General features: G+C 42.7%; 2 protein-coding genes across 2 annotated transcripts in view; one reads left to right on the top strand and one right to left on the bottom strand.

The window, feature by feature from the left end:
* The window catches only part of unc13d (unc-13 homolog D (C. elegans)), a gene marked incomplete at its 5' end in the record, with an annotated part of 28276 nt that extends 25811 nt beyond the window's left edge, over positions 1 to 2465 (top strand). Inside the window, 1 exon segment of the mRNA XM_034196775.1 lies at positions 1910 to 2465. Within this exon segment, the coding sequence (XP_034052666.1) occupies positions 1910 to 2016 (107 nt within the window).
* Positions 2044 to 25334, bottom strand: unk (unk zinc finger). Its single transcript, XM_034196776.1, is given in 16 exon segments — positions 2044 to 5406; positions 6493 to 6753; positions 9278 to 9459; positions 9597 to 9782; positions 11601 to 11690; positions 11782 to 11965; positions 13497 to 13562; positions 13793 to 14023; positions 14025 to 14068; positions 15018 to 15102; positions 15557 to 15674; positions 15764 to 15899; positions 17632 to 17753; positions 18692 to 18868; positions 23011 to 23220; positions 24884 to 25334. Coding segments are annotated over 16 exon segments (2388 nt in total). The 5' UTR covers positions 25024 to 25334; the 3' UTR covers positions 2044 to 5250.
* Positions 25335 to 25339: the final 5 nt, after the last annotated feature.

Below are 25339 nucleotides of genomic sequence, written 5' to 3'. Positions count from 1 at the left end.
AGAAGAGACATGAAGAAGAGGGGACACGTGTTGATGTAGAAGAGACATGGAGAAGAGGGGACACATGTTGATGTAGAAGAGACATGGAGAAGAGGGGACACATGTTGATGTAGAAGAGACATGAAGAAGAGGGGGACACATGTTGATGTAGAAGAGACATGAAGAAGAGGGGACACATGTTGATGTAGAAGAGACATGAAGAAGAGGGGGACACATGTTGATGTAGAAGAGACATGAAGAAGAGGGGACACATGTTGATGTAGAAGAGACATGGAGAAGAGGGGACACATGTTGATGTAGAAGAGACATGGAGAAGAGGGGACACATGTTGATGTAGAAGAGACATGAAGAAGAGGGGACACATGTTGATGTAGAAGAGACATGAAGAAGAGGGGACACATGTTCATGTAGAAGAGACATGAAGAAGAGGGGACACATGTTGATGTAGAAGAGACATGAAGAAGAGGGGACACATGTTGATGTAGAAGAGACATGGAGAAGAGGGGACACATGTTGATGTAGAGGAGACATGAAGAAGAGGGGACACATGTTGATGTAGAAGAGACATGAAGAAGAGGGGACACATGTTGATGTAGAAGAGACATGAAGAAGAGGGGACACATGTTGATGTAGAAGAGACATGAAGAAGAGGGGACACATGTTGATGTAGAAGAGACATGGAGAAGAGGGGACACATGTTGATGTAGAGGAGACATGAAGAAGAGGGGACACATGTTGATGTAGAAGAGACATGAAGAAGAGGGGACACATGTTGATGTAGAAGAGACATGGAGAAGAGGGGACACATGTTGATGTAGAGGAGACATGAAGAAGAGGGGACACATGTTGATGTAGAAGAGACATGGAGAAGAGGGGACACATGTTGATGTAGAAGAGACATGAAGAAGAGGGGACACGTGTTGATGTAGAAGAGACATGAAGAAGAGGGGACACATGTTGATGTAGAAGAGACATGAAGAAGAGGGGACACATGTTGATGTAGAAGAGACATGGAGAAGAGGGGACACATGTTGATGTAGAGGAGACATGAAGAAGAGGGGACACATGTTGATGTAGAAGAGACATGAAGAAGAGGGGACACATGTTGATGTAGAAGAGACATGAAGAAGAGGGGACACATGTTGATGTAGAAGAGACATGAAGAAGAGGGGACACATGTTGATGTAGAAGAGACATGAAGAAGAGGGGACACATGTTGATGTAGAAGAGACATGAAGAAGAGGGGACACATGTTGATGTAGAAGAGACATGAAGAAGAGGGGACACATGTTGATGTAGAGGAGACATGAAGAAGAGGGGACACATGTTCATGTAGAAGAGACATGAAGAAGAGGGGACACATGTTGATGTAGAAGAGACGTGAAGAAGAGGGGACACATGTTGATGTAGAGGAGACATGAAGAAGAGGGGACACATGTTGATGTAGAAGAGACATGAAGAAGAGGGGACACATGTTGATGTAGAAGAGACATGAAGAAGAGGGGACACATGTTGATGTAGAAGAGACATGGAGAAGAGGGGACACATGTTGATGTAGAAGAGACATGAAGAAGAGGGGACACATGTTGATGTAGAAGAGACATGGAGAAGAGGGGACACATGTTGATGAAGAAGAGACATGGAGAAGAGGGGACACATGTTGATGTAGAAGAGACATGAAGAAGAGGGGACACATGTTGATGAAGAAGAGACATGAAGAAGAGGGGACACATGTTGATGAAGAAGAGACATGAAGAAGAGGGGACACATGTTGATGTAGAAGAGACATGAACAAGTGCATAATAATAATAATACATGGGACTTTTATAGCGCTTTTCATGAAACTCAAAGACGCTTATAATCACATAATAGGTGACCTTTAAAATAACCAAACTGTTTTTATTCCCAGACGACAACATCCTGCGGCTGCTGGAGTCGAGGAGAGGCGAGAGAGAGGCTCAGGCCTACGCGAAGAAGCGAAGACAGCGAGAGAAACAGTCCCAGGAGGGGATTTAACCCAAAACAAAAAACACAAGACAGTTGTTCTTCTTCCAAAAATATACAATTTGTTTTAATGATCTGTACCAAAAACATGGGAGAATCCACTCAGACAGAAACACTGGTGATGATGAGCTGTGGACAGGATGCTGAGATATGGGTTTAATCAAAGACTTGCATTTAAACAATAATCCGTCTGCTTCTCTGATGCTTTGTCTAATCAGTGCAAGAAATAGCTATGGATTTAATCAACGATGCGTGTGTATGAATAACATATATATAAGACGAGATTTGACACAGTGTGACATGTCAAAGATACGGAAGAGGATTAGGGCCACATGGTCACATGTGAATATATTTCAATTCTGACTGTCTTCCCAAAATTGAACAGATTCTCAAAAATTATCTTTTTATTTTGCAAAGAAAAACTGAATACTTAATAAAGTCATGATTCTTGAAGAAAGTAACAATTCTGAGAAAAGAGGTATTCAATTTTTGTTCCTAAACTAAAAAAATGTTTCAGAGATGCTGATCCTGGGTCTGTTCGGGGGTTTTAAGATGCTGATCCTGGGTCTGTTCGGGGGTTTTAAGATGCTGATCCTGGGTCTGTTCGGGGTTTTAAGATGCTGATCCTGGGTCTGTTCGGGGTTTTAAGATGCTGATCCTGGGTCTGTTCGGGGGTTTTAAGATGCTGATCCTGGGTCTGTTCGGGGGTTATAAGATGCTGATCCTGGGTCTGTTCGGGGGTTATAAGATGCTGATCCTGGGTCTGTTCGGGGGTTATAAGATGCTGATCCTGGGTCTGTTCGGGGGTTTTAAGATGCTGATCCTGGGTCTGTTCGGGGGTTTTAAGATGCTGATCCTGGGTCTGTTCGGGGTTTTAAGATGCTGATCCTGGGTCTGTTAGGGGTTTTAAGATGCTGATCCTGGGTCTGTTCGGGGGTTATAAGATGCTGATCCTGGGTCTGTTAGGGGTTTTAAGATGCTGATCCTGGGTCTGTTCGGGGGTTATAAGATGCTGATCCTGGGTCTGTTAGGGGTTTTAAGATGCTGATCCTGGGTCTGTTCGGGGGTTATAAGATGCTGATCCTGGGTCTGTTCGGGGTTTTAAGATGCTGATCCTGGGTCTGTTCGGGGTTTTAAGATGCTGATCCTGGGTCTGTTCGGGGGTTATAAGATGCTGATCCTGGGTCTGTTAGGGGTTATAAGATGCTGATCCTGGGTCTGTTCGGGGTTATAAGATGCTGATCCTGGGTCTGTTCGGGGGTTATAAGATGCTGATCCTGGGTCTGTTCGGGGGTTTTAAGATGCTGATCCTGGGTCTGTTCGGGGTTATAAGATGCTGATCCTGGGTCTGTTCGGGGGTTATAAGATGCTGATCCTGGGTCTGTTCGGGGTTATAAGATGCTGATCCTGGGTCTGTTCGGGGTTATAAGATGCTGATCCTGGGTCTGTTCGGGGTTATAAGATGCTGATCCTGGGTCTGTTCGGGGGTTATAAGATGCTGATCCTGGGTCTGTTAGGGGGTTTTAAGATGCTGATCCTGGGTCTGTTTGGGGGTTTTAAGATGCTGATCCTGGGTCTGTTTGGGGGTTTTAAGATGCTGATCCTGGGTCTGTTCGGGGGTTTTAAGATGCTGATCCTGGGTCTGTTCGGGGGTTTTAAGATGCTGATCCTGGGTCTGTTCGGGGGTTTTAAGATGCTGATCCTGGGTCTGTTAGGGGGTTTTAAGATGCTGATCCTGGGTCTGTTAGGGGGTTTTAAGATGCTGATCCTGGGTCTGTTCGGGGGTTTTAAAATGCTGATCCTGGGTCTGTTCGGGGTTTTAAGATGCTGATCCTGGGTCTGTTCGGGGTTTTAAGATGCTGATCCTGGGTCTGTTCGGGGGTTTTAAGATGCTGATCCTGGGTCTGTTCGGGGTTTTAAGATGCTGATCCTGGGTCTGTTCGGGGGTAAATATCAGAATGCTGACTTTTTTTCAAAAAATAATCTGATTTTTTCCCCGAATTCAAAAGAATCTTCCGAATTTTGGTATTTTTCCGGAAAAAATTGAGAATTCTGAGTTTAATGTCAGATCAATAATAACCTTTCATCAGATCTCCAAAGAGTATCTTACATGTGGGCCTGATCCTCTTCCGTACAGAGATTACGTATAAAACGGGCTGGTTTTAACATAAAAAAGAAAAGATGACATTTCAAAGACTACACACGAGTTCATTTGCCTTGATTGCGTTAACATGCTTTTCCTCTTCCAGTTGATGTTCAGAAGAATGTTAGAAACCTGAGTGCTTCAACAGAGGCCGTCTGTCGTAGACATTTAAACAAATATTACTAAACATTTTAAATATTGAGAATTGATTTCGCTAAAAAAACTATGAAAGAATTAAGGATATAATCTACAAGTGCTACTGGTATAACGACCCCGATTTGGCGTTAGCGGTTTATATTATAAATGATGCTAAATATGCCCTTTAAGCGTTTTAAGTCAGACCTGATTATTTATTTTAAGATAGCTCATGAATGCCAGACATGTTTAAGAGTTGCTGTTGACCTTAAAAAGTGGCACAACATTTTTAAAACCTCAGGAAACACAATTCCAGATAGATAGATGGATAGGTAGGTAGGTAGGTAGAGAGATAGAGAGATAGGTAGATAGGTAGATAGGTAGATAACACCGGTATCATGTTCTTTAAAGTGAGCTAATTCTGTAAAATGCCAGCGTTTTATTGTTTTTCCTGTATTTTGATATATTTTTGTGTTGAATTGAGCCAATCCCTTTGATGGCTTAAATGCCTCGGAACATGTAACATTCGTAGGCGAGTTCTCCGCATTATTGTCTCTTTTATTAGTCACGTACTCGTTGTGTAAAGGCCTTTTTTAGAGTTTGAGAGGAAGTAGAAGCAGGTCTTATTTTCACAAAGATAGAAAAGGGGTGAAGAACAGTGTCGCTGGTCAAGAGCATTAACTAGTAAAAAGTACTTGTGTTCCTCGGTAACCAACGAGAAAAATCCTAGAGCTTTCACAGAGATTTATCAAATACAAAACCAGATCTGTGTCACATTATAAAACGTCCTCCAACTGATTTTTAGATAGAGATCCAGAGCTGGTATTATGAGAGGAATCAGGACTGACTGGTGTAAGAAGGGGGTCAGAAGATGCTGCTGGTCTAGGGTCTATTCGGGGGTCAGGAGAACTGCTGATCCTGGGTCTGTTCATGGGTTATAAGATGCTGGTCCGGGGTCTTTTCGGGGGTCAGGAGAGCTGCTGGTCCTGGGTCTGTTTGGGGCAGAGGGGGCATTCCGTGGAGCTGGAGCATCTCTCACACTGCAGGCCGTGACCACAGATCAGCGAAACTGATCCTGGATCTCCACAGGTCACACAGCAGTGCCTCGGCTTCCTGTACACCACCTTCAGGAGACGCAGAGGAACACATTTAGACCTCAAGAAATACATCTCGGAGGATTAACCCGGTGGTTTTTGTAACATAAGGCCCGATAATGATTCAGATAATGATAATAATTGTTTTCACGGTATCCCCCAGAGTTGAAAATAGTTTTACTTTGTTTTTAACACAGCAGTGGGAGGCTTACCATGTGACGAATAACAACCAATCAAAGCCGAGAGATGTCTTTACTTCCCTAAATATTAATTTACAGCAAATATGGAGGAGTTGTTTTAAAAGCTTAGCACCTCCTCAGCACCCCTCGAAAAGTCGACACTTCCATCGACCCGGGAAAAAACGTTCATGATTACGGCCCCTTAAAGGACCCCAAATGACGTTCACCACTACTTTGTCAGTCAATAAAAACTTCACAGGTCAACAAATACAAATATAGCTATAGAAACCCAAAAAATAAACAAATTAAAAGACAATTAATTTGGGTGCTAGTCATACCGAGTTCTGTTTATAGCGCACTTTTACAAGATACCAGAGAAAACGTTACTCTAAATCAGGGGTGTCGAACTCAAATCCGGCCCGCAAGAGCTTGCAAAGAATATAATACGTTTATTATACGGTTACATGCCACTTTACAGAAGCACGTTGTCCATAAACTACATGTCCCACAATCTCATTTTGTGACATGCGCACTGAAGAGACTTGCAATTATTTGCCCTAGACTTCTGCTTTCAGACATTAATTATGAAGTTATTACCCTATCCCATAATAATCCAATGCAGAGGCAATCATGTAATATAATACATTATTTTATATAATTATATATGTATATTTATAAAGTCTTAAAGTTACAACCGGCCCTTTGAGTGCAACCTTAATGCTGATGTGGCCGCCATGAAATTGAGTTTGACCCCCCTGGTATAAAACATTAGAGACTTTGCACAACTCGAAGAAAGTAGGCCTCGTCGTTTGAAGGTATTTTAATGCACGATACACGTTATGCTGTTGTTGGTAGACTACAGTGTTCTACAAGTGTGTGTGTGTGTGTGTGTGTGTGTGTGTGTGTGTGTGTGTGTGTGTGTGTGTGTGTGTGTTACCTGCTCCACAGCCTGTAAGCTGCTGCAGATCTGCGCCTGCAGGCTGACCACAGAGTCCAGCGGCAGGCGGTGCAGCAGCTGCAGCTGATGGAGAGCCAGATGAGGGTTTTCTCCGTTCCTTAAGCTCTCCAGCGCCTCCTGCAGGAGAGTCGCCTGCCGCTGCGCCTCCACCTCCGCCTGCTTCGCTCGCTCCGACTCCATCGATAACCGAGAAGCACGAGATCGAGACTCCTCTGCGTCCGCCTTCAGAGCCGCCCACGACTACAGCAGGAAGAAAGCAGGAAACAATATCATGTACCAGGTGAACGCACTATTTATGAAGGACAGCTTTTTCAGAAGTGCAGCAAAAGACAACAGGAGGCAGAAAACCCAGTCAAAACAGGATTGCACTATTTATAAAGTAGAGAAGGAGGACAAATGAACATGTGTCCCCGGTGTGTCAGGGAACTCACCAAGTGTCAGAAAACACAACCCTCTCTCTTTTCCTCCGTACCCAAATCTCTAAAAACCGGGCTGCAACGGAGCTGATACAGACGTTAATGTTTCTACGTCACAAAAGAGGTGCTCCGCTTAGTGGTCAACTCTCCACCTATCAGGGGAATGAGAGGTTGGGCCACAGCCGGCCATTGCCGCTCGAAAGCGCTGGAGACGCTGTAGTACATATGCCAGGCCTGTAAGTGGCGCTGTAGTCTGCCACAAAAGCAGCGAAGAAGACTTCTCGCGCATGGTTGCCATGGTTGCCCTTCTGTTTATTCTCCGCTGTGGCTCTTTGTCTCCCTCCCCGAGGCAAGCGTTTGCTCGTGCTGCTGTAATTCAATGCAATCCCTCCCTCGCTGTAATTCTCTCCGATAGTCCACCAGCAGATGACAAACACCCACCTCTCCGCCTCTTCCAAGGGACGAGGGGACCGTGCGGCAGAGTTTCAGTTGATGTCCGTTAAAGTTTAAATCTTCCGGACAAAATTAGAAAAGTGCCGGTCAAAGGTCTTCTTTGTTATTTATTGAGCTTTAAAACAAATGAATAACGACTCTATATATTCATATAAGAATAAAACACGGAGGACGGAGATCTCTTTTCCTCCCCCTCTTCTGACAGCCCAGCAGCTGATCTCTGACCACGCCCCCCCTCTCCTGCAGGGGGGCGTGGCCAGCTGCAGCTCATTTGCATTAAAGCTACTTCACAGAATCAGCCCTTGTGAAGACAGGGCTGGAATAGAGCGAAATGAGGCATGGCTCAAATGCAGGATCTGTTTGGTATTTTGAAAAAAAACTATATTTATATACTTTATATAGGTATGGCCCAACAAAATATTATTCAAATATAGCATGATAGGTCCACTTTAATTGTAATTCTTCTTGCACTATTTTACACAAGTTTATCTCTCAGGTATTCTGTATTGTTGGCGGAGCCTGGGATTTCAGATCTGTATTACCAACAAACTATGTTGCTGACGTTGTGCATAAGACAATAAAGCCATGAAGTCATGATGAAATGAAAACACTCAGTAAATGATTTGGTGTCCCTGTATTCTAGTATGTATTATTATTGTAATCCATTTCAAAACATTTTTTAAACCATGAAGTCACGTAAAAATGAAGGGAAATCTTGGGGGAAAGTATTATTGTTTATTTTGTAACTTTTCTTCAGAATTTTTACTTTTTATCCCAAAATAGAAAAAGAAAAATCTGAAAAACTCTGAAAAGCAAAAAAACCCCAGAATACTTACAAACTCAAAATTCAGGAAATAATTCAAAATGTGAGGAAAACGTTTTTTTCCCTTAAAATCGCATAAATCTGTTTTTTTCAGAATTTTTATTTTTCATCCCAGAATGCTGACTGTCTTACTGAAAAAACTGAATATCAGAATTATGAAATTATAAAATACCTACCGGATAATCTTTCTTTAGTATAAACCTCATGGCTGTTTCTCTCACACTCGCCACACATGTATTTGATTATTTATTATTGAATTTCAAATAAACAAATACAATATTTTGCATGTTTTTAGGCTTAATGTGTAATAAAAAAAAAGTTAGATACCTACCGGATAAGATAAGATAAGATAGTACTTTATTGATCACAATTTGGGACATTTTTTAATCTACTGTAGGGGTGTTTCTCAATGTCGAGGAAGGATGCTCCAGAGCCACTATTTCAAGGATGCTACATCATCGAGGACTGTTCCAATGTCCAGGCTCCTTGGAATTCTACCGAGCCCGGCGTCCTTCGTTGCGGGAAATGTCGAGGCTGCACATGTGTATCCTCCGCGGTCTTAAAAAACCAATTTCCAAAATCTTTGGCGGAAATGGCGCTCCATCTAAGACCTCGCATATGACGCACACCTGTTAGCCTGTTCCACCTTTCTTCGCTTTCCGAGGCTAGGAAGGATTCTTAACTAGCTTCTGAAGGACCTGACTCAGAGGGACATGTACTACCAAGGAAGCGTCCTCGACATTGAGAAACACCCTCTAGCTTTAGCATAAACCTGGTGGCCATTTCTGGCACTTTTTTTCAGCAAAAAAAATCCAGAATACTAAAATCTGAATTCTCGGAGAAAAACTCATAATTCAGGAAATAATGAATTTTTTTTCCAGAATTTTAACTTGTTATCCCAGAATGCCGACTGTCTTACTGAAAAAAAGAAAAAAATCTGAAAAATTCTCATATTTCTGTGAAAAAAAACCAGAATACTTAAAAAGTCAGAATTATAAAATTATATATTACCTACCAAATAATCTTTAGCATAAACTCCATTTCTCTCCCTCTCGCTCCACTACCTACCCACCTGAGCTGAGTGCCTCCAGCTGTGGCTCCACTGCTTCAGCGCCCTCTGCGCCTCCTCCAGCTCCTGCTTCAGACGAGGGGTTTCTGCACACGCCCCTGAAGACAGCAGCGTGGGGGGGGTCCCCGGAGAGCCCTGCCCCGAGGGGAAGTGCTCCCAGATACTACTGCTCATACCATTCAGACCTGCAAGGAGAAGGGATGGAAATGTAGATTAACTATTCACTTCAAAACCTAAAAGAGGACATATTCTGCTCAGGTGTCTCCCTTGTGGTTGCAGTAGAAGATTAAATAAAATACAGGACATTTATATTTCCACCAACCTAACGAGCTGTGCGACGGTCCCAGGAAGGTGCTCTCTGATTGGCTGGGCTGTGAGAGGGGCGTGGAGAAGAAAGGCGAAGAGTGCGTCCTGATTGGTGGAGAAGGCGAAGGCGAGCTAAAAGGGGCGGAGCTGCTAAAGGATCCCGGGATATTTACTGGAGCTGAACTCTGGAACTGGCTACCTCCTGGAGAAAAGAGACAAACAATAATGAGTTGTGTTTAAAGCGATGTGTTTCTCAAAGGTTGGAGTTGTTAATAGAAACAATCAGTTTTAATTGACTAGCAGCAGCTACAAATATGTAGAAAGGAGAAAAACATATCAGAAAGATGAAGGTGTTCTGGGAAGAGGTACGAGGTACAATAAACAAGATCATTTCAAAGCAGATTTGACTGGATCCAAAGTGTTTTCTGTTGGGTTTATATCCAGAAGAGCATGAATATAGTGAGCGAACATTTTGGCGCTTTCCCACTGCAGGGCCTCGCACGGCTTAGTACGGTATGGGTAGGCCAGGCTCACTTTATGCTGCGTTTCCATTACAGTTTAGTAACAGGGGTAGTAACTATAGTAACGCAGTGTAGGCGGGGCGATCGGCTGTTCGGCGGGCGGAGCAACGCTGCGTAAAACTGCCGTGACGTCATCTTCAATGCGAACCACAAAACCAACATCAGCCGTTAGCTGTTAGCCCTCAGAGCTCACAGCTCCTCATATCTGTTCAGAAACTAGACAGAAGTGAAACAAGTACAAACCACAGACTGCCTGTGTCATGGTGAATACAGTCGCTGGTTTATTTATGTCTGTAGGCCGTTGTTGTGAGTGTGGACGGTCGGAGCATATATAACGTTATCTTAGCCGATCTCCATTCAGAAAACACGCATTTTAAAGGTGTTTCGCCTGCCGTCTGTCTGCAGACTTGTCAAAGCATTAATTCATGTTTTTTACTAACCGGTATCAGTACGTTGTTACTTCGGCATCATTTTGAAACGTGTATTACAATTAAATCACGGTCAAATATGTTCATTTTGTTGTAGTGGCCCCCTTGCCAGCGATTCTCTCTGACCAATCAGCAGTCGAGAGTGTTTACGTCACTAGTTTAGCGTATTCAGCCCGGTTGTTGGAGGGCCAGAAAAAAGGTGAAAAAGTCCCCGTTAGCCGGAACCAGCCCTAGTGGAAACGCAACAAAAACCGGGCTACGTGCTGGAGTGTAAAAGCGCCATTATAGACCTCTGCTTCTTCTACGTCAAAACCTGTATTGCATTGTTTTGGAAAAAGGCTCACAGCCCAAGCATCACTGATTGGTTGAATCGGAAGCTGTCAGGCCTCCCATTGGAGGAGATATCCTGATATTAAGGTCCAGACAGCATGTGTTAGAGCAGGGGTTCCCAACCTTTTTTCCCAAGAGCCCCCCCAAATGACTCCTGTTGGAAGGGCCGCCCCCCCCCCACACACACACACACTCACGGGGGGGGGGGGCAACAGCAGTAATTAAAGTTTAAAAGTCTCAAAAATGCTACAACTACTGTCACAAACTGGATGAATGTGAAGTATTTTGTTAAAGAGGATGAAAGCGTAATTAAGGAGCACTATTGGAGCGACTTTGATGGTTATTGGACTAGGATTAATTCATTTGCCCCCCAGGTTGGGAACCACTGTGTTAGAGAAGGTGTGGAGGCCCTTTATCGATTATGTAAAGGATCTTAATGGATCTAATGGTCAAGAGGATAAATAGGTGCAGATCCCTAGACCGCCTTGTGTCATACTGAAGTCAAATTAGATTTAGAATGACAGATACAATTCAAGAACATGTATTTGAGGTAACGAGCAGCAGCTAAAAATATGTAGAAAGGAGACAAACCTAAATAGTCAGGACTTTATTTGTTGCACTACCGGAAATGTGCTACGCTTGTCGGGTTAAATTGGATGATAAATATTTGTAAATAATCTCAAAAGTTTGGTAGACACTGCTTAACATGGTGTGAAATGGTGGGTTTGGTTCAGATATTACCCAGCATGCCTCCCACAATGGGTAAAGCAGAGCTGCTCTCCAGCCCCGAAGCACCGAAATCATTCAGATCCAGATCATCTAGCGCCGACTCTGAAACAGAAACACAAATATAAATCAGATTTACAGTCATTTCAGATTCATACCGTCACAGCTCTCTGATTTCTGCACGTCTCCAACTCACCAACGACGGACTCCACGGTCTCACTGGTGGGATAGAAAGGCAGGGCGTTGGCGTTCATGCCCGAAGACATGCTGGATCCCAGGGGACCAATGGGAGCCGGGCTGGGGGGGGTGGCAGCCAGACTGGAGGGGATGCTGGAGGAGAGACTGAGGGGGCTTCCTACTGGCAGAAACACCAGCAAGTCCTGGAGGAATCACGAGAAGCAAGAGTTACTAACGCTGCGAGGGGTAAGGTGCAGCGAGGCGGTCATTACTGCAAAAAGAGCCCTGGATCACGGAGCCCGACGCGATGACCCGGTCGGTTGTTCTTTCTCCAATAATGCCGCCTCGCTGCACGTTATCCCGCTTATTTCACGGCCAGATACTAAACACACTAACGACTGGGCTCCCAATATTAATTGAAATGATTTTATTGACTTAAAAATGATCGTATAGCTTCCTCTAAGAAAGTAAACTCTGGCTGGAGCTCCGACAAGTGAATTTAAAGGTCCCATGTCATGGCCATTTCTACTGATCATAATTCCATTGTTGAGGTCTCGCAGCAGCGAGCCTCGCAACGTCCCGCCGAGTGTGTGTGTGTGAGGAAGCCCGCGGATTGGTCCAAACGTAACGGCTCTGCGTATACCCGAATACGTCACTATACCCAGGAAGCAAACAATGGAAAAAGATAAATGTCCAACGAGGCGTTCTGGGGCAGCACAGACAGGTCTTCTCTGTGTTAGAGTTTCACTCTCTACAGGGTGCACTTTGAGGGTTTGTGACTCTGCAGACCGTTCACATGCAGAAGCTTCAGAACACAAGGGGACGGGTGATAACCAGAACATTATGACATGGGACCTTTAAGATGAAGGCAGCTCTGATCAATGTCCACAGTTTCAAGTCCTTAGACACTACAGAGTCCATACCGTGTTCCTGTTAGTGTTCACTTCCTGTCTGTATCTGAGGTCCAGCACTGCGTCTTTTAAACTTTCTCTCTCTTCATCCTCCTTAAGTCATTATAGTGCTTAGCAGTCTGTACTAATGTCATATTGACTTCTAAAATGTCCCATTTGACCAATCAGAGTCGATTATTCAACTAACCCATGTACATGTCTGCAGGAGTCCTGAAGTCACATGGAAGACCTTTCAAGACCTTTTTTAAGACCCTTTCCGTACATTTTAAGACCTCATCTCCACTTGGAGTTTTAACCGGTTGCCTTGGCGACACACTTTACCTCACATTGACTATATACAGTATGGATTGTCCTTCCTCCTTATCTTCCAACCATTTGGACGCAGTCTTGCATTTCCCCATAACGATGTTGTTTAGCAACCGGCGTAAACGGGCCTTCGCGCTATCAAGCAGTGAGCGCGCGATGTCCTGTTCAGATGACGTCAAACCCAACGGGATGCCATCAATAAACTACACAGAATCACACTACACACCTACGCAATGATTACATTCAGGCAGACTGTAGAATACAACCTCTCTGGACCATTTATATACTTATTGGAAACAAGATACAAAATGTAACACCTTGGAAAATTCTGTTTAATACTTTTAATAGCCTTAATTTTCACTAAATTGATTTATCAACTTGTAATACTCTGTAAGAACCGCGGACACCCTGATGGAATAAAATGTGTTGTAGCGCTAGCCAATAGGAGCGTGAGTGTTCGATAGTGATGTCACTGTGTTCAGGAAGTAAACAAAGCAGTCCAATGGAGGCGTTGTACCTGTTTGCTTTGTGCTGTTGCAAATTCTCTGTGTCGTTGCTCGAGAGCGAAACTCCTTTGCTTCGCCTGAAACCAGAAAGATGAGAAAGATCAAAACATGCAGGATATCAGTCTGAGAAAAAGTTTTTTAAATGTTATTAAAAAGAAATGATAATGTTTGTGAAGTGAATTTAATGTATTTCATGTTGTTATGTCTTGTGGAGGTTTGTGTGCTGTTTAAAGAAAGTGTTTAAAAAAAACGTTGTATTTATATTTAATATTTCTTCATAATGCACACAACCCTCTGTTCTCCTCACCTGGTCTTCCCTCTCAAACCCCGGCGCTCTCCCGTAACCCCCCTCTCCGGCCCACGCGCTCATATCCTCGCACAGAGACAACACATTACCCAGAAGCCCTTGCTCCGCCACACATGACCCCGCAGAGGGCGAGAAAGGGTCCGAATAAGAACCAGAACCCATCCTGAGCCTGATGGGGCTGGAGCAGGCTTCCTGAGCAGGGAGGGGGTCCGGAGGCCGGGGCGGCGGGGGGGGAGCTGGGGGTGGGGAAGGAAGGCTCCTCTGAGGAAAAAGGTCCTGGAAGAGGGGTACAAAGAAAATGTATTTAAATGGTCTCCTATTACAGGGTTCATACACTTTTTCACCAATGACTTCTCCAGGACCGTTACCTAATTGTCCATGACCAAAAAAATTACTCTTTCTCAGTTTTCTCAATTAATCGTATTTTAATCTCGATTACGATTTGGCTTGCAACGATTACGATCGAAATAAAACGATTATTATTATTTTTTGTATTGGTTTTTCAGTTGAGTTGTACTTAAAGTTCAGGGTAATTAACTGTTAAAAACATACTGTTACATTTCTTTTTTTTCAATAAATGGATGTTTTCAAAGTAAATGGATAATCGTTTTTAATAATCGTGATATCAATTATTGACCAAAATAATCGTGATTATGATTTTCGCCATAATCGCACAGCCCTACTCAGCGCACCACTGAAAATGGCAACAGGAAAATAAGGTCTGCATCTGAAACATGTTGTGTCTAAAACAAATCCAATAGGCTTACTAGCTTCTACCTCGTCAGTTAAATGCCATTCTACGTTTCATTACTATACGATACAGTATTTATTATCGTTATAGTATTACTATTTCGGCGATTAGATAAAATATAAATTATATTTAGTTACATTTCCATGACTTTTCCAGGTGTTTAATGACCGTAGGAACCCTGCTACTATACAGATCACCCATTCTAGCCCCCTCTATTTCAGCCCTGTTACTAAAGTGCTGATTCTGGGTCAGTAGCTGTAAAGGTCTCTTATCATGCTATTTGTAGGCAATAGCAGATATATAAAATACATTAAAAACATGTCTATGAAGTGTTTTGCTCAAAAACAGATCATGCATTTTAGACATCCCTCATATCCCTCTATGTGTATACAACACATGCATAAAGTGCATTTTGCATGATAGGAGACCTTTAATGATTCGGTTGTTTTTAGAGGTGTTTCTAAAAGGACTTACTTTCAATGTGAGCGAAGGCGCAGAACGGCCCCCGAGGGCAGCTGCCACTCTGCTGCATGTCGTTACACTTTGTGGATTTATAGATCTGGAATAACAAGCAAACACAAAAGGTTTATTTACCTGCGGGGATTTCTTTCAACATTCTGAGAAAATGGATGTTTTTTTTAGATATTATTTTCTCCCAGAATGTTTAGATAACAGATAAAACCTTTTTTTCTGAGATGAGCTGCAAATTGTATTTTTATTCATAATTTAAAAAAAAAAAATCCCAAGAATTCTGTTTTTTAGGAAACAAATTAATTCTCAGGTAAAAACAACTAATTTTTTTCTGACATTTTATTTTTCTCCAAAACGTTACTTTTTTCACGATTCTGATCTCAGTTTTCTGAGATTTTCATTTTTATTATAAAAAAATTATCTGAATGTTTTTTTTCTTCAGAATTAAAAAAACACAAAAAAAAAATTCCTCGAGAATTCTGAAAATGTCAGGAAAATAAAAATCAAATAATGTCTCCGTTTATATATTTTGACAGACGGACCTCGGGGTGAAACTGCTGCTCGGTGCGGGTGTGGCAGTACTGACAGCTCTCCGCTCCCTCACATTTGCTCGGGTCGCCCCACTCCTCGCTCTGCTTCACCGCCGGACACGGCAGCGCTCTGCTCACACGGGGAGACGCGTATTCAGACACGCCCAAACTCAAAGAAACCAACAGCAAGGTGTGGAAATACAGTCGGGGGTGCTTCACCTGTATTTGTGTTTGTGCGGGCTGCGTCTCCGGTCTTTGCTGTTGTGGAAGTACGGACAGGCGTAACCTTGACGACACAAACGAGGAGGTTTCTTACAGAGCTCCGTTTTATAGTGGGAGAGCACGTAGTTGTTATCTGAGGGAGGAAAAACACAGGGACAAAGACTGGTAAACACCCGAGTGCTCCGACTAACATCCATCTGTTCGTCATCTTGCAATCGACTTATTTATCACCGCAATAAACCGTATTTGATTTTGACAGAATTTCTACACTTTGTGCATATGACAATAAAACCATGGAACCTTGAAATGTGAAAATTCATCAGATCAAGAGGTTTGTTCCTGGATTTATAGTTTGTGAACATATTTCTCTTAATTTTTTAATGTTATAATAGTTTTCATAATGCTACTATTTGTCATTTAATTTTTCCACAACTTTATTTTACCTTGCAGAAAGTGAGAGGTATAATAAGGTCCGTTTTTTAGGTCTAAAAAAACTGAAATTCATAGAAATACGTAGAATTCTGAGATTTTCAAATGCAATTTTTTTTTTAGGAATTCCCCGATTTTCCACATCTTTCTAATGTTTTCCGTTTCATGACCGAGGAAACCTATTTTAAAGGTCTCCTATCATACTGTTTATCGACAATATATCACAGGCCTCAGATATATCCAGAACCCGTCTCTGATTGGCTGAAACACCAAACAGATCATTGCAGCATTACCCATAATCCCCTCTGTTTCAGCCCTGTTTTAAAAGTGCTGATTCTCTGTCTGTTACTTTAGATGAAAGTAAGGAGCCCCTCCCCACGCCCCTCTGAGAGACATTTGGTTACAAAGAACTCAAAGGTGCTCTAGGAGGAGATTCAGGTGATAGGGGGGGGGGGGGGGTTACCTTGGTTGCTGATTGGCTAATGGTTACACAAGACAACACATCGTTATGACATCACAAAGTGGCCAAAATCTGATCAGCTCATTTTCAGACAGGTTTATATAGAAATGGATCAAAAAGAGAGAGAAACTTTCAGAGTCTCTTTCCACAGAGGGGACACGTGTTGATGTAGAAGAGACATGAAGAAGAGGGGACACATGTTGATGTAGAAGAGACATGGAGAAGAGGGGACACATGTTGATGTAGAAGAGACATGAAGAAGAGGGGACACATGTTGATGTAGAAGAGACATGAAGAAGAGGGGACACATGTTGATGTAGAGGAGGCATGAAGAAGAGGGGACACATGTTGATGTAGAAGAGACATGAAGAAGAGGGGACACATGTTGATGTAGAAGAGACATGAAGAAGAGGGGACACATGTTGATGTAGAAGAGACATGAAGAAGAGGGACACACTGTTGATGTAGAAGAGACATGAAGAAGAGGGGACACATGTTGATGTAGAAGAGACATTGAAGAAGAGGGGACACATGTTGATGTAGAAGAGACATGAAGAAGAGGGGACACATGTTGATGTAGAAGAGACTGAAGAAGAGGGGACACATATTGATGTAGAAGAGACCGTGAAGAAGAGAGGACACATGTTGATGTAGAAGAGACATGAAGAAGAGAGGACACATGTGTTGATGTAGAAGAGACATGAAGAAGAGGGACACCATGTTGATGTAGAAGAGACATGAAGAAGAGGGGACACATGTTGATGTAGAAGAGACATGAAGAAGAGGGGACACGTGTGATGTAGAAGAGACATGAAGAAGAGGAGACACATGTTGATGTAGAAGAGACATGAAGAAGAGGGAGACACGTGTTGATGTAGAGAAAGGACCTGAAGAAGAGGGGACACATGTTGATGAAGAAGAGACATGAAGAAGAGGGGACACGTGTTGATGTAGAAGAGACATGGAGAAGACGTACCTTGCCAGCGTGGCTCTTCGCTCAGGATCTTCTCGATGAGCGCTGTACTCGCCGCCTGACCCGACTCTCCTCCGCCTCCCCCCCCCTCCGAGGGACCCTGACACTCCATCACCTGAACCTCCCTGACACACACACACACACACACACACACACACACACACACAGTAAACAAAGGGATATCGTACACAGGTCAAGTGATCCGATGAGTTATATGTATCTGCTGATTAGTCCAGCTTCGGTCCAAACGGGTCACTTTGAATGTTTTCGTCTGAATTCTGGGTTAGGGGTTAACATTCTGGGTTAGGGGTTAGCATTCTGGGTTAGGGGTAGCATTCTGGGGTTAGGGGTTAGCATTCTGGGTTAGGGGTTAACATTCTGGGTTAGGGGGTTAACCTTCTGGGTTAGGTCTGGGTTAGGGGTTAACATTCTGGGTTAGGGTTAACATTCTGGGTTAGGGTTAACATTCTGGGTTAGGGGTTAACATTCTGGGTTAGGGGTTAACATTCTGGGTTAGGGGTTAACATTCTGGGTTAGGGGTTAGCATTCTGGGTTAGGGTTAACATTCTGGGTTAGGGGTTAGCATTCTGGGTTAGGGGTTAACATTCTGGGTTAGGGGTTAACATTCTGGGTTGGGGGTTAACATTCTGGGTTAGGGGTTAACATTCTGGGTTAGGGGTTAACATTCTGGGTTAGGGGTTAACATTCTGGGAACTTGTGTATATTTCTCAGAATTTTGGAAATGTTTAGATAAAAGACAGGACCTTGCAAAGTACATGCAGGTTCATGTGCATATTCATTTATATCAAAAACACAACAAGAATACGAATGTCAATAACCTATATTTATGTGTCTTGATTTTTGTAATATTTGCTTTTGTCTTGAATTCTAACTTCTCTTTCCGTATCTATATCATGCTCAAAAGCACCCACGCATATTCCTAACATGAGAAACGACATGATTTGCCTCAAAAATAGGTTTTCCAGTAATTATCCACATGTGTTTTTTAAAGCGGAGTACTTTCTCTCCAGGGTCTGGGGATAATCAGAGGTTATTTCGGCACCTGATGTCGTACACAGGGCTGCGCAGGTCATGTGATCCGTGGGCGAAGGCGCAGTGCGACCCGTTTTTACTGCAGTGGCCCTTGGAGTCCGTCTCGTGGATACAGGAGCCGGTTTTATAATATCGGAGGTGATATCTGCGCTCTGTGTCGCCCGCCGTCCGGTGCAGAAACGGGCATCTGGAGGACAGGAAGCAAAGAAACACCACATGGACTTTAACAGAGAAGAAGACCTTTAAGGGGAATAATGGACAGAATATATATGTTCATATAACACAGTATTCATGTGTTAATAAGAACCCAATTTTCCAATAAATTCAGTCAATTCAAGTTGGAAACATTTTCAAACAAATCTAAGTTGATAATAAAAAAGCCCAATAACTTATTTTCATAACAAGCTTGAAATAAAAAATGTAATTTAAAAAGAAATAGTAACAAAAAGAGGTTATATTAAAGGTCACCCATCATGCTATCTTTAGGCAACAGCAGAGGTCTCAGATATATACAGATATATAAAACATGTCTGAAGTGTTTTGCTCCAAACACCAAACAGATCATTCTAGCCATGCCTCATATCCCTCTATTTCACTTCCTGTTTCTAAAGTGCTGATTTGGGGATAAAGCTTTAAAGAGGAGGGTCTGAGCTCGTGCGGGACCCGGCAGCTACTGTCTAAACTAAATGCTGCCGTGATGAAACTCCATATCATGGATTATCAAGGATTCTCTCTGAAACAGTCTGGAGCTCAAAGGCTTTCTCTCTTGCCGGTTATACCACAAGGTGAGTTCCTTTTTACTTCCTGCTTCTTCACACACATGCTCTCCAGTACAGGTTAGCTCTGAGTGTTAGCATGCTAATGTAAACACCGACCATATTACGTCCAGAACAGTCGTGCATTGTTTCTGATAGCAACGTTTCTGATTGGGCCGTGGGTCCACATTTCAGATATTAAGTCATATCGACGCAAATCTGGATCAGCTCCGTTGTTCCCCGTTTTTAGAGATTTGGGTACGGAGGAAAAGAGAGAGGGTTTTATTTCCTGACGCTGCGTGAGTTCCCTGACACACCAGGGACGCACCGGGGACACACCAGGGACGCCGGCGGGGACACACCAGGGACGCACCGGGGACACACCGGGGACGCACCGGGGACACACCAGGGACGCACCGGGGACGCACCGGGGACACAGCGGGGACACACCGGGGACACACCGGGGACACACCGGGGACACACCGGGGACACACCGGGGACACACCGGGGACACACGGTGATGTATACAAGACATCAGAAAGTTCATTTTGCATGATAGGAGACCTTTAATGGGGTTTTAATATAGATTTGCAGTCATTTCAAGAAAGCGACGTGAGGGACTGAATTACTTTCGTTATGGTGAAGATTTTTTAGTTTTCCTTGCACAGAAGAGGAATTAAAAAAACACTGAATAATGCAAATGAATTGCATCCAAACATTGGCCATCAGACAAAGCATTACTCCAAACATTGATATAGTGACTCATAGGGGTGTAACGGTACACGTACCGAAATGATTCGGTACGGGCCCTTCGGTTCGGTACACGTGTGTACCGAAGTGTACCGAACGAATATAACGTTAAACGTAAAAAAATTGAGAACGTGAACAACTTCTTGGAAGTAATCTCAGGTGCAGCGTCGCAGCATTCAGAGTAATTTGCTCACATTGGGTTCAACGCGTCATAGAGCGAGCAAGTCATTTCATTGGACGAGAGGCATACTATGAGAGCTGGTCAGAGGGATGCGTTCAAATGTAGTCAGTAATTTGAGGAACTGTCGAAATGGCGAACGCAGATAAAGTTGAGCTAGAAAATCCTCCAGCATCATTGAAGTCTCCGGTTTGGGAACATTTTGGTTTCGCAGTTACGTACAAGGATGACGGACAAAGACAGGTGGACCGAACCAAAAGCTGTTTGTCGGCATTGTTTCAACTAACATTGGTTGCGCGGCTGGCAATACATCAAACTTGCACACTCTTGAAAAGGCATCACCCGAACGTGAATATCACCGGTACCAAAAGAAAAAAGACTGAAGTGCAAACCCAACTCCCACTAGCATGTAAACCTCCACCACTCGCAGAAAGTTCAGACCGAGCCAAAGCTATTACAAAGCTGTATTACAAGCTATGTTGCCATGTTAGCAAAGCGCTACCTGGCTGTATCGGCTACCTCTGTCCCTAGAGAGAGGGTTTTCTCCACAGCAGGAGACATTGTTAGTGCCAGCAGATCTGCCCTTTCGGCAAGCAATGTGGACAAGTTCATCTTTCTTTAAACAACATGAAAATACAATGACAAGCAAGTCCTAATGTCAAGCTGGCTGCTTAGGTACTAGCACAGTAAAGTTCAAATACAGATTATTTCAGTTCATCGAAATGCTGCACCTTAATGTTCATTTTATTATATTTTGTATTTATTTGAGTGAATATTCACAGTTTAATAATAAGAATAAAAAAATATATATATATGTTTTGTTTTGTGAAAAAAAATTCTGCTGTACCGAAAACGTACCGAACCGAACCGTGACCAAAAAACCGAGGTACGTACCGAACCGAAATGTTTGTGAACCGTTACACCCCTAATGACTCAGAGTCTTTGCATCCCAAACACACAAGCAGTGTTCAAAATACTTCCTAACTAAGGGTTTTCAGAATGTTTTCAAATGTTCCCGTAGCTCTTTGATGAGCGGCTCATTAGCAAAACAAAAACATCCAAGTCTGACCCATCAGCTCCACATTGACATCCCTCTACGTCTGTGAAAGCCCGAGAAGAGCTGGACGTGTCTGTCAGTACGTTCAGATGCTAACGGTGGAGATTATGCATACGGCTCGTTTCTCTACAACTCGACATAGCATTGTGTGTAAAGGGTGTTTCCTCCTCTATCAACACTTCACTGTCCGTCACATTACCCGGTGCTTTGTCATGCATTTGAACAACACAAGATACAGCAGGATTTAAATATCAAAAGCTTTAGAGAGGAGATACCGGCAAGAAGCTTTTTCAACCCTCAGCCACAAAAGAGCTAGATGATGTTCTCTAACCAAGTCATTCCTTTAAACCCACTGCAAAAAGAGCCGGTGTGTTTGATCACATGTAAGTGTGCCATCAATGATACCAGAAAGTGCCATAAAGCACAGTAAAGTCGCCCTCAGTGATTAATGATACCTAAATGCATTGAGCTATTTCTGACCTAGATATTCAGCATTATTTTTGATCTGCGTTGCTTTGTGTTTACGGATCTCTTCTCACATCCCCAAAGTATTATTCTCCTAGAGGCTTCATTGTTTATAAACTTCAACCGTTTTAATAAATCACATTTTTTATTTATATTATGCCCCTTGTTGCACTTTGAGATTACTTTTAGCAATGAATCGTGCTTTGCAAATAAAATGTATTATTATAAACGTGACATGCAACAACACTCAGACACTAATACATTCTCAAAGATATTGAAGTGACTGTTATTTTGTATATTGATTGTTGTGTCTTAATGTGTGCATATGTGTCTGTTGATTGTGTATATCTACAGACAGGGTGTCTGCAGGAATCCTGAAGTCACATGTAAAACCTTTTAAGATCTTTCTTAAGACCCTTTCCAGACATGACAAGACCTCATCGCCACTTCGGAGTTTTAACCGGTTACCTTGGCGACACACTTTACCTCACATTGACTATATACGGTATTGATTGTCCTTCCTCCTTATCTTCCAACCATTTGGACGCAGACTTGCATTTCACCATAAACGATGTTGCTTAGCAACCGGCGTAAACGGGCCTCCGCGCTATCAAGCAGTGAGCGCGCGATGTCCTGTTCAGATGACGTCAAACCCAACGGGATGCCATCAATAAACTACACAGAATCACACTACACACCTACGCCATGATTACATTCAGGCAGACTGTAGAACACAACCTCTTTGGACCATTCATATACTTATTGAAAACAAGCTACAACATGTAATACCTTGGAAAATGCCCTTTAAGAGCCTTCATTTTCGCTAAATTGATTGATCATCTTGTAATACTTTAAGACCCCGCGGACCCCCTGAAATAGGTATATACATATTTTTATATATATTTGTTTTTGTATTCTGGGAAACGGTATTCTGTCTGTAAACACAAACTGAAAGATTGACAATAAAGTTAACTTTGGTTCCACTTCGCTGCTCTTAACTTTGATCGGTGCAAAACAACAATGTGTTTATCTGTTTGAACTGTTGGACCAAGGGTTATGTGACGTGTAAAGCTTCATTAAGGCTCCGATAACCAAACAGGATGTGATATCTCAGCTTCACTCACTCGTCTCCATCGGGGCAGGTTCCCGTCCCCTCGTCGTATTTGGTGCAGTAAACGTCGGGGCTGTAGGTGAACGTCCCGTCTCGGCGGCGCATGGGTCTGCGGCGCCGCTGGTTCAGGAAGTGCCAGTGGAAACAGGAGAAGGGACGGTGCTGCGTGCATTTGTGCTGAACGAACAGAGGGCACTGCTCCGTCCTGAACTCCTTCAGATACCTGGAGGGGGGGGGGACTCAGTCAAGATTCAAGGCTTTGTTGTCATTCGTACATTAGCTGCAGAGTAGTTATGTCGGTGACAATCTGATATCACAGGCTCCTCCAACAGAGCGACACAATCAAACAGATCGTGCAAGTAAATACAGTCAAGTAGAAAGGAGTGCCATGAGAGTCTATACAAGTGATACATCATTTGTAAGTTAGTTATTAACAGGTGAGTGTCATGCTCCGTCCTGAACTCCTTCAGATACCTGGAGGCAGGAACTCAGTCACTCAGAATACTTGATTTGAGTTTTGTAGGACACCAAAAAAGTCCTAGAAAGACAAGGTGAACTAATGTGCATTTAAAAAAGAGGAATAGTTTCGGCGAAAACTAAAAAGGTACGTGGGGTCGGAGTTTTCCAAAGGCGGGTTCGTTTTGCACGAAACACTTGAAATAAGTGTTAAACAAGAAGAAAGGAAGTGAGGTGCTAAACAGTGAGCGATGATTGAGTCAGAGCTCACACGGCTCTGTCACTTTCATTCATAAACCTTTGCTTTTAAATGAGTGTTTTTTAAATGCCATTCCATAATATGTTTCTTCATGTCTTTCTTGTTTGTAAAGCACTTTGAAGTGCCTTGTGTTGAAAGGTGCTGTATAAATAAACTTGCCTTGTTTGATAACCGTTAGAATACATTTAAATATATTCAAGATTGTTCTAGTACGGCCGATTTCAGATTATTACATTTGAATATCATAAGTAAATGCATTAGTGTTGATGTTTACTGACTTGTTATACTGCTCGGTAGCTTAATCTGTAATAATGCATACTGATTTAAGGGTTGATTTGTATTCTGTATTATCGATCAATACATGCAAAGAAGCTCGTAACTCACTTTGTAAAAACAAACAAGGTAAGAATTGCCTCCAACATGTAGTGAGTTACATCCCACCACAATGAGACATACTTATACATAAATCAAGCTTGTAATAAACAGCTGTTGAGTAACGTCAGGCCTCTGAATCGAGCCCTGCCCCCATTCAAAAACACATTAACCCGAAATAAGCTTTGTTAAGTCATATTAAACAATACAAAGTGTATTAATGGATCTTTTAATATTTCTAATAGTGAAAGAAAACACTGCAAGAGACCACTTGGTGCAAGTAGCGTGCAGGGCTAAGAATACTAACTAACAACTATGCAAAACAATGGAGATTAAAGTAAACATATGCACATTTGTGTACAATATATAGCAATAAACATGTACAATTAGTATATTTCGATATACAGTGGTGTACAGTCTTATTAAAGATATGCTCAAAGAGATGCTAGGAATGTAGTAATGTATTCATGTATAAGAAGTATCTATACCATTCAAAGATGTATTCAGATTGAACCTCAGTGAAGTTAAAGTGATTTAATTAACTGTATGCTGCAATTAGACACATGTATAAATGAAGAACTTAAATAAAAGGCTAGTGAGTAACGTCAGGCCTCTGAATGCAGCCCTGTCCCCTTTAACCCTCAATTAGCTTGATCACATCATTTAAAACAACATAACGTTTAGAAATGACTGTGTTTTTATTAGTTAACACACTTTAACTGCTGCTGTGTGTTTGTTTCCACACGTGATGTTGTGTACACTCTGTGCTAACGTGCTAACATGCTAACTAGCTACGTACGTGTAATGTTGAGGTTTCTCGGGCTGAACGTTCATCACCGTGGCGGGAGATGTGGACCCTCCAGCCGGGGAGGAAGAAGAGGAAGAGGAGGGTCCTCCGGTAGTCGTGACTATCGAACACGGCGGGTGTGTTTTGGACATTTTAAACCGTTGTTAAGTCCGACAACAAGAAGCTTGTTTTTAGCTTTACTAGCTAGCTACTCGTAGTAGCTTTGAAATCCGCATTCTACGAGCATGTGCGCATGCGCGAGGTAGGTAGAAAAATAGAGCGCGGAATTGTTGGAAATGGAGTTCAGTCATTTACAAACCTTAAAGGCTCTTATTTTCAGTCAATAATATTACATGGTGCAAATAAAAACGAAGTTACTGAACGTTATTGGTGTCTTAGACTTAGTTTGACCCCTTGGGTATTTTATTTTGGGGTTTTATGTCTTTATTTTAGGTTATAATGTTATAT

This window comes from Gymnodraco acuticeps, unplaced genomic scaffold (assembly GCF_902827175.1).
Source record: "Gymnodraco acuticeps unplaced genomic scaffold, fGymAcu1.1, whole genome shotgun sequence".
NCBI classification, from domain to species: Eukaryota; Metazoa; Chordata; class Actinopteri; order Perciformes; family Bathydraconidae; genus Gymnodraco; species Gymnodraco acuticeps.
The sequence above is the reverse complement of the archived record's forward strand: the minus strand, read 5'-3'. Positions and strand labels throughout refer to the sequence as shown.